Raw genomic sequence first — 8,192 nt, 5'->3', positions numbered from 1 at the left:
TGCCTTTTTCATATCAAAACTTCTTTTTAAAGGACAATATCATTCCATCAGAGGGCTATACCATCATTCAGAGCATGTATTCTCAGCAAGAGCAAAAATCAGTTCTTGGTGGGTGAAAAAATCTAACTTTTAATGTACAAAATGCAGATATACATACGGTATATAAACAAATATACAGTATACCTGTGACATTAAAATTTCATAAGGAGTTTTTAGGAAAAATATCTAAAACAACTGAGGAGGGGGGTGATAAGGAAAAAAGGCTGAAAAATACTGGTTCATAGCAATTTTCCCAAGTCTATGGCAATGAACCTCACTGGGGTATACATACCTTTTCCCAAGTTCCTGAGTTCCTGGAATTTGGACCATAAGGTCTGAGCTTGTCTTAGGCCTCTGCCATGCCTGCCAAATTGCTTTCCCAGTTCATATACGCATTCACCTCCAAGCAGTTGATGAGAATGCCTGTTTTACCATACCCTCACTAGCACTAGGTTTCATCAATTTAAGAATTTATACTGATTTTGATAGGTGCCAAAGGGTAGTCGGTTTCCTATTGCTTGTAATCCTTTCTTTGGTCTCTGTAAAGCTGGACATTTTTTATGTTTGCCAATCTGTCTGACTTTCGGGAATGTTCTAGAGTGGAAGAGATGCAAGCCAGCACATCTGGAAGAAAGGGGATCTTTTATATACAGTGGCAGTAACTTAGCTGAGTTGTGCCCTATGGTTATTCAGAAAGCAGAACTTGTAAGTGATGAACTTGGATATTTAGCAGAGGGGAATTTCCAGTCAAGTGTTTAAAGGTGCAGCCCGGTTTCTTTCTCACTGCTAATAGTAAAATGTGAGAGGAAAGAGATAGATGGAGGGGAAAACTGTTAAGCAAAAAGGAACCAGGACTTGATGATTTGGGAGATTCTCAGCCAATGCAGATCACAAAAGATGCTAATATTAGGAGGTTCACGGTCAGGAAATCGTGCTCCAGACAATCATCACTTACCAGCTGGGGACCTTGGGCAAGAGTCTAAACCTGTCTGAGGCTCAGTTTTCTTATCTGTGAAATGGGGATACAAAGGTAAGCACCCACCTCATAAGGCTGTTGTGAGGGTCAGTGGATAGCCTTGTGGAAAGCATTTAATTCTATGTGCATAGGCCCAGTCAGGTGGCCTCATGGAGAGAATGATGGGTGGGGGGCTACTTCTGTGCCCCCCTTAGTGCCCTCTGGACCCCAATCCTTGCCTGGCTGTTATCGATCCATCCCTAGCCTCCTCTCCTCTCCTCCCAGGTACCTAATTCCCTGAGGCAGGGGAGGGACCGAGGATTCAAGCTGGGGATTAACTGAGGCAGATTAGAGAGGAGCTGAGAGAGAGCAAGTGCCTGGGGGGGGGGGTCTCTATCCTCTTAACCCTTTCCTCTCTGGAGCCACTCTGCTTCCTTTTGCCTTCTGGTGTATGAGAGCAGCGGCCACCTCCAGAATCCCCCTGCCCACCAGCGGAGCACCCTGAAAGCAGTGTTAGGATGAGGACCCTTGGGCTTCTGACAGCCTGGTTGATGGGTTCCCCTCTTGGGGCCTCACTCTTCTCTTAAAAACGGGGAAAGGAATGTGCGGACAGAAGACAGACGAAAGGAGAAACCTCTGCGTCCTAGAGTGAACGCCTGAGATGCTGGCTCCATGGAGCCCATACGTTCTGATCACCTACTATGTAGCGGGGCTGTTGTTACTATCGTTCGCCTGGGACATTTCCCAGGGTGCCAGCATTGCATAGAATTAACTTTCAGAAGCCCCCAGAGTCAGCTGTGGCTCCAGAAGGGCGGTCCAGGGCCTGATTCCCCTCCCGGGGTCCGCCTGCACTCATCCTAAACCCTGGCTCCTCCCTGGGGGAGCAGGGAACCACTTCCCCAAAGGGGTCCCAGAATCCTGGAGCCCCAGTTGAAGGGAAGTGAGGTCGCAGGCGGGGGGTGGGGAATCCAGACAGCAAAACCGCAACAGAATCTCCTTCACCCCATGGGGTACCGGCCAGCCCCCCTCCCGTCGTCCCCCAGTTGCGCCAGACGCAGAGCCGGGAAGGGGGGCGGGGGGCGGAGAGAAGGGGGCGGTGCCTACTCTGCGGCTGCCGGAGGAGGAGGAGGGGGGACTGCGGGAAAGCGCTCGGCCGGGTGGGGGGGGGCGCTGCGGCACGGCTTCCCAGCCCGCGGCCCGCGCAGCAGGGGCGGGGGCGCTGACCCTCCTCGGCCCGACCCCTCCCCCCCACCCCGCGGAGGCCTCGCCATTAATCCTGACTTGGGGAGGGGGCGCCCGCTCCCCCCCATACACCTACCGAGCCGCCGCGCGTTCTCCCCGCCCCCTGCCCTGCCTGGAGCCCCTGCGGGACCCTCAGGGAACCCCTGCCCCCCCAGGTCTGTCGCCCTCGGTGTCCAAGTCTCTGTCTGTATCCCCATCTGTCCCGTCTCTCCGCTGTGCTTGTTTGTGTCTGTGTATCCGGGACACCTGCACTCACTGGCAAGGGTGGCTGCCGCGATGGCCTAGGGGAAGGGGTCCTGGGGGTCGGCTTGTGGGTCCGTCCAAGGTCTGAAGTGTCTTTCTACTATTGTCAATCCGTGTGAGTGTCTGAGTGCCCCTGCAGGCTGTGAGTCTGTGTATGCAACAGCATGGAGGCTGTGGGTGTCTGGGTGACACCCAGCAGGCTGTAAGCATGTGGGTCCCCGTGTGTCTGTCTGGGTGACACCCACAAGCTGTGAGTGTGAGTCTGTGTTCGTGGCATCCTGCAAGAGGTGTGTGTCCGAGAACCTCATCGGCTGTGAGCGTGGGCCCCGTGGGTATCTAGGTGACACCCGTAGGCTGTGTGTCTGTAACACGATGCAGGCGCGGCGGTGTGCGTTCTGTGTCGGTGTCGGAGTCGAGGAGGCCCGGTCCGCGCGTGTCCCCAGCCGTCTGCGTGCGTGTGTGTGTATGTGTGTGTATATGTGTGTGAGCGCGCGCGCGCGCGGTGAAGGTGGATCCGTTCCCTCCGCAGCGAGCCCGACTCGGGCCCCACTACCCGCCGCTACGACCGCTCGCCTGGCCTTCCCTGGTGAGGGCCGGACGGAGGATGGAGCCGCAGAGGGAGCCGCCGCAGCCGGGGCCGGGGCGCAGAGCCGCCTGAGGCGCGGGCGGTGCGCGGGACCGGGGGGAGGGCGGGCCGAGGGGAGGGTCCTGGGCCGAGGGGGGGCGGGCGCGGCGAGCCCCCTCCCTCGCGCGCTCGCTCCCTCCCCCGCGCGCCCTCCCTCGCCGCCTCCTCCCGCCGCCTCCGGCCCCCCCTCGCCGGGGACCGAGCGCGCTCGCTCCGGCGCCGGCCTCGCCTCCTCGCAGCAGCGCCATGGTACGTCGCCGCCCCCACTTTCGTTTTCGCCCGGGGAGTTTTTGGGGTGGTGCGTGGGCTCCGGGCGAAAGTTGCGATGTCTGGGGGGCAGGGGGCGGGGGCCGCCCAGGGGAGGGGCTCAATGTGAGGACCCCCCCCCTTCCCGCCCGCAGCCCGGGGACCTCCGCCCGCCGATCCACAACCCCCCCGCCAGCGGCTGGGGGCGGAGCTGGTGCGCGGGTCGCAGCCGGGGACCCCAAATGGGGGCCCCTCGAGGGCGCCGCGGAGTTGGTGGGGAGGGCGGGGCTCCCGAGAGAGGGTCCCCCCCCAGGCCAGGCCCCCGCCCCCTCCCTGGCCAGGCGGGAGGCGGGAGGGCGCGACCCAGGGCACAAGACCCCCAAGCTCGCAGCCCGCGGGGGAGCCGGGGCCAGGGAGGGGGCGCGGAACCGGGCCGTGAGGGGTTGGGGTCGCGGCGGCCCCTGCGGGGTGTCCCGGCCCGGGTAAGCGCGGCGCGCCAGCTAGCGGAAAATGGCCGCTGCGGAGAGGGGCGGAGAGCGCGCAGCGGCCGCCGCCGGGCGCCTTGAACTTGGAGCCGGGCGGGCGGCCGCGCTGAGCGCCGCGCAGGAGCAGCCGCCCGACTAGCCCTCGTGCCGCCTGAGCCCCGCCCCCGGGCCGACCCCGGCCCTGCCGCTGATCAGGCCGGGTCCTAGCCGAGAGGGGTCAAGGGGTCTAGGCCGGGCGCGCCCCAGGCCCGCCAGCGCCGGTAGCTGCTCTTGAGGGTTCCGGTGTCCGGTCCGCTGTTGTTGGTGGCATCCGCACTCGATGGGTGCGTTTGGAGACCCCTGCGCTCTCAAACGAGTCGGCACAGTAGTCCGGGGAGTGCGTTCGCGGGTCTGTGCGGCTGGGTGGCCCCATCCATGTCCATGGTCCCCAGGCGTGGGGTCTTCTTCTTTATGTATCTGTGTGTCTGCGCATCCACGTGGCTGTGTGTGTTGTGTTGCGTGTGTTAAGAGCATTGTGCGGCTATGGGACAGTGTGTGTGTTGAGGTAACTGGGCGACTCTGCCATGCGTCCCCTTTGGGGCGGTGTTGTGAAGTTGTGTGGCAGGGTTGTGTGTTCCCCGGGGACGTGATGTCCCTGGGTGACCGTGGGGGTGTCCCCATGTGAGTATGTGGGGGTTAGGGGGTTGCCAGTGAGTGGGGATCTGTGTCGTGTGGGTGCATCTCAGGGGGCAGTTTAATGTCGCTGTGTACCTTTGGCGTTGAGTGACTATTCCTGGGGATGGGTCTACACTCTTCACCCACCCCTCCAGTTCCATTTTTCCTTTAATCCAGGCTTCAAGGTGCCGGACGAATACTTCCTCTACCTTGCCACAGCTCTGCCTCCTCCACTCACTCCCCACAGGGTCTCCTCCTGTTCCCCCTGCCTTAGGGTGCCCCAGCCGCGCAGCTCCAGGTGGTCCCAGCTTGAGGTTCGGGCGCGAGGTGGCGCCGGGACGCGATCACTTGGCCGGCGACGTCTCCCGTGAGGGGCTGCGCCTGCGCGGGGACCTGGCCCAGAGGGGGGCGGGGCAGCGGGTTCTCCCCCCACACACACCCCGCCTATGAGGAGGTCTCTAGGGATGGATGGGTGGTTACCGATACGTGCGGGTTCGGTCTGGACCAGGAGGTGGCCCAGAAGACCCCCTTTGCCCTGTTGGGCTGGGAGACGCTCCCCCAGCTCTGCCTCCCAGCGTTCACCCCCAGACTGGGCCAGACACACCGTGTTGTTACTCTCTGCTCCAGGGGAATCACTGCTGGGTCCCCACCCCCCACCCCAGGGCACTTTATATAATTTTCTATATATAAAAGCCCCAAGGCCTGAGTCCTTTTTACCTTCAACATGCACCCCCTTTTGAGGAGCTGTTTGGGAAGGGGAGAAAAATAGGTCTCAAATGGACACAGGGGTCCATGCATACATAACACTCAGGGTCCCCAGCTCAGGTAAGCTTGCCCACCCTCTCAGTCCCCTCCACTCTGGCACTCACCCTCCCCTCTACCCTTGCTCAGACACACAGCTCCCCAGCCCATTCGGAGCACTGCCCTCTGCCCTGCGCCTCACTCACCTCCATCCTCTCCTGTCACTTGGTGCACACTCCCATGACACACCCTCACAGCCACACATGTCCAGAACTCTGCCCACAAACAGGTGCACCCACAGCCACACACAGAGGCACACAAACACACACACTCACAGACAGGCACCTGCATTTGTGGAAAGCAGAAGAGATAAGCCCATCCTACCCTCTGCCTACCTCCACTCCAAGCCAGGTCCTGTCCTTGCAGGGTCTGGGGAGCAAAGACCCCAGTTGTGGCAGGAGCTGGTGGGGACCAGCCCAAGGGAAGAGCAGAAATGCGGTGTGCTGTAGGTTACTGTGTGCGTGTGTGTTGTGTGTGGCAGTGTATAAATACTGGAAGGACTTCTGCCTGGCATGAGTGTGCTGGTATAGTTGTGTTCGGGTATGAGTGTATTGTTGTAGCTGATTGTGTGTGTGTTGTGCTTGGGGTTGTGCAGGCACTCGTGTGGGTTGTGTGTCCCTCTGTGTGAGTCTGTATGACCATGTGTCACCTTGGGTCTGGATATCTGTATCTGTTGCAGTCTGTGTGACATCTGAGCATTTGTGTGTTTCTGAATGTCTGTGTGTCTTTGTGTCTCTTGGTGGCATGTTGTGTGTGTTCATGTGTCTCTGTGTTGTATGTCTCTGCCACCCTAATGTTATATCCCACCTTTACTTCTCAAGGCCAAGGACCCTAACAGCCCCTTCTAGAGGCTCAATTTCTCATCTGTAAAATGGAACACACAGGATGCCCTGCACAGTCAGAGGAGGGGTAGCAATGTCAACCATGCATACCCAGGTCCTGGTCCCATGCTGTGTTCTCTCTTCCCTGGGTGTGGTAGTGGTGGTGTTCCCAGGCCATTTGGGCTCCTTGGTCCCCCTGTCTGAGCTACTCTCATTTTTTAAAATTTTGCTGTGAATTCCACTCACATTTTTGAAGTTTGTTTTTGAATAACACAAGCCATTCAGGAACATCTCAAAAGGATGCAGAAGTACCCAGAGTGAAAATCACCCTCACTCTGGTGGGACACCCCTCTCTCCCCGCTCTAGAAGGGCCTTGTTTTTATCCAGCTTTGTCTGAACAAATGCATATGTATCCTTATAAAGGGCATATGTATATTCTCTTTAAAAAAAAAAATCCCAAATGAGATCTTGAGACTGCTTGCTGAGTTTATAGCAGGGGTTCTCAACTGGGGTGGAGACACCCCAGGGGACACTGGGTATTGTCCTGGGGGTGCTCTTGGCATCCAGTGCATAGGGGCAGGGAGGCTGCTCCACCCCCCACAGAGCATGGTCCTTGGTGCCTGAGCGGAGAGGAGCCCTTGTCTGCATCTTGCTCCCCCCATCCCAGCCCCCAGCTCTCAGAGGCATCTCCAGGTGGGAATCCCTTGTTCTTTTGTGGAGCTGTGTAGTATTCCAGCCTGTGACTGTGCAGCGTTGCTGAATTGGTCCTCACAGGTGGACACAGTGGCTGGCTCCAAAATGTTGGCATTAGCCTTACAGGATGACAGTCAACACCCTTGTGCATCTGTATGTGGAACAGTTACAGAGGAGCTTGAGAGTGAGTGATGGGGAGAGTACGTTTTTAAACAAATGAGCTAAATTGCACTCCAAAGTGCCAGGAGCTAAATCATGCCCCAGCTTCTGAAGTGTTAACACACACAGGTCCAATCCCCCCACCGCTTTGTTTAGAAACCATTGTGTGAGGGGCACAGTTCTAAACTCAGTCCAAACACAGGCTGGTTTACCCACAACAACCCAGAGGGCTAGAAACGATGGTCGCTTGCTCCATTTCTTTGGGCGGGAAGCTAAGGCACAGGAAGGTTTAAGCTCCTGGCTGTGGGAGACATAGACCCAGTCTGCAGCCCTGCACTCCACCTGGCCGGCTGTGGACCTGCTGTGTGCACTGCAGGGGACCTTCCTGCCCGAACTGGATTTTATATATACATAAAATTTATTTTATGTACTTCACTGCTGTTTGTGAACTAGCAGAAGGTTCTACCAGCCGCCACCACTAGTATATTAATATGGTCTTTCCACACATTATTTCAAGGACTCCAGTCGCCCTAACTTTCCAAAATGTGAGATGCCTCTATTGTTACCATTTTACAGATGTGGAAACTGAAGTGTCGGAGGGGGGCAGTCTGTACTCTCCAACTTTGCCTTGGAATGGAATCTAAATTACCTAAATTGCCTTGTGAAGGTGCCGTGGGGGGCAGTGGGGTTCGCTGCTACCTGGGAGGATGCTCCTGGCATTTTCGTTTTTTTTTTTTTTAAATAAAAGAGTGCTTTATGTTATTTATGTTGGCATTTCGATTCTGAGACACTTGCCTTTCCCCTTCATCCTGAGGTTTAAGTGCCCCTTCCCCCCCATAGCTACAAAGTGGGCTTTTAAAAAAAGCTATTTGTGAACTATTTGAATGACCATTACCCACGTGCAGGGGGAGCGGCGAGACAGGGCATCAGTGCTGCGCATGTCTCCCTGGGGCCCCGGTCAGTAGCGACCGTTCTGGGGCCTCAGTTTCCTCCCCTGTGGCGCGGGAGGATAACAGGGTGGCTGGCATCTTCCATGCCCCTGGACATGGGGCAGCGGCCCCAGGGTGGTGGGAGGGTATCATTTGCCCTCAGGACTCTCAGAGAGATGAGTCGAAATGGCCAAGCTTTCTAAGAATGTCTCAGTGCGTATTTGACGGAAGGTCAAGGCTCGGTTAAGTGCCATTATTCCTATGCCGACCAACCCCATGGGCTGGGCACTGTTGGTCCAC

The 8,192-nt window shown here is 57.4% G+C and overlaps 1 protein-coding gene across 4 annotated transcripts in view; it reads left to right on the top strand.

The window, feature by feature from the left end:
- The window catches only part of NFIC (nuclear factor I C), a 69,378-nt gene continuing 64,325 nt past the window's right edge, over window positions 3,140-8,192 (top strand). Inside the window, exon 1 of one of the 4 annotated variants that reach the window (XM_021084131.1) lies at window positions 3,140-3,353. In XM_021084131.1, coding sequence (XP_020939790.1) covers window positions 3,351-3,353 — 3 coding nt within the window. In that variant the 5' untranslated portion in view covers window positions 3,140-3,350. The remainder of the gene's footprint in view (window positions 3,354-8,192) is intronic. The other 3 variants (XM_021084129.1, XM_021084126.1, XM_021084132.1) reach the window with 3 other exon arrangements.

Source organism: Sus scrofa, chromosome 2, assembly GCF_000003025.6.
Source record: "Sus scrofa isolate TJ Tabasco breed Duroc chromosome 2, Sscrofa11.1, whole genome shotgun sequence".
Lineage (NCBI taxonomy): Eukaryota > Metazoa > Chordata > Mammalia > Artiodactyla > Suidae > Sus > Sus scrofa.
This window is presented reverse-complemented; position numbering and strand designations above follow the sequence as displayed.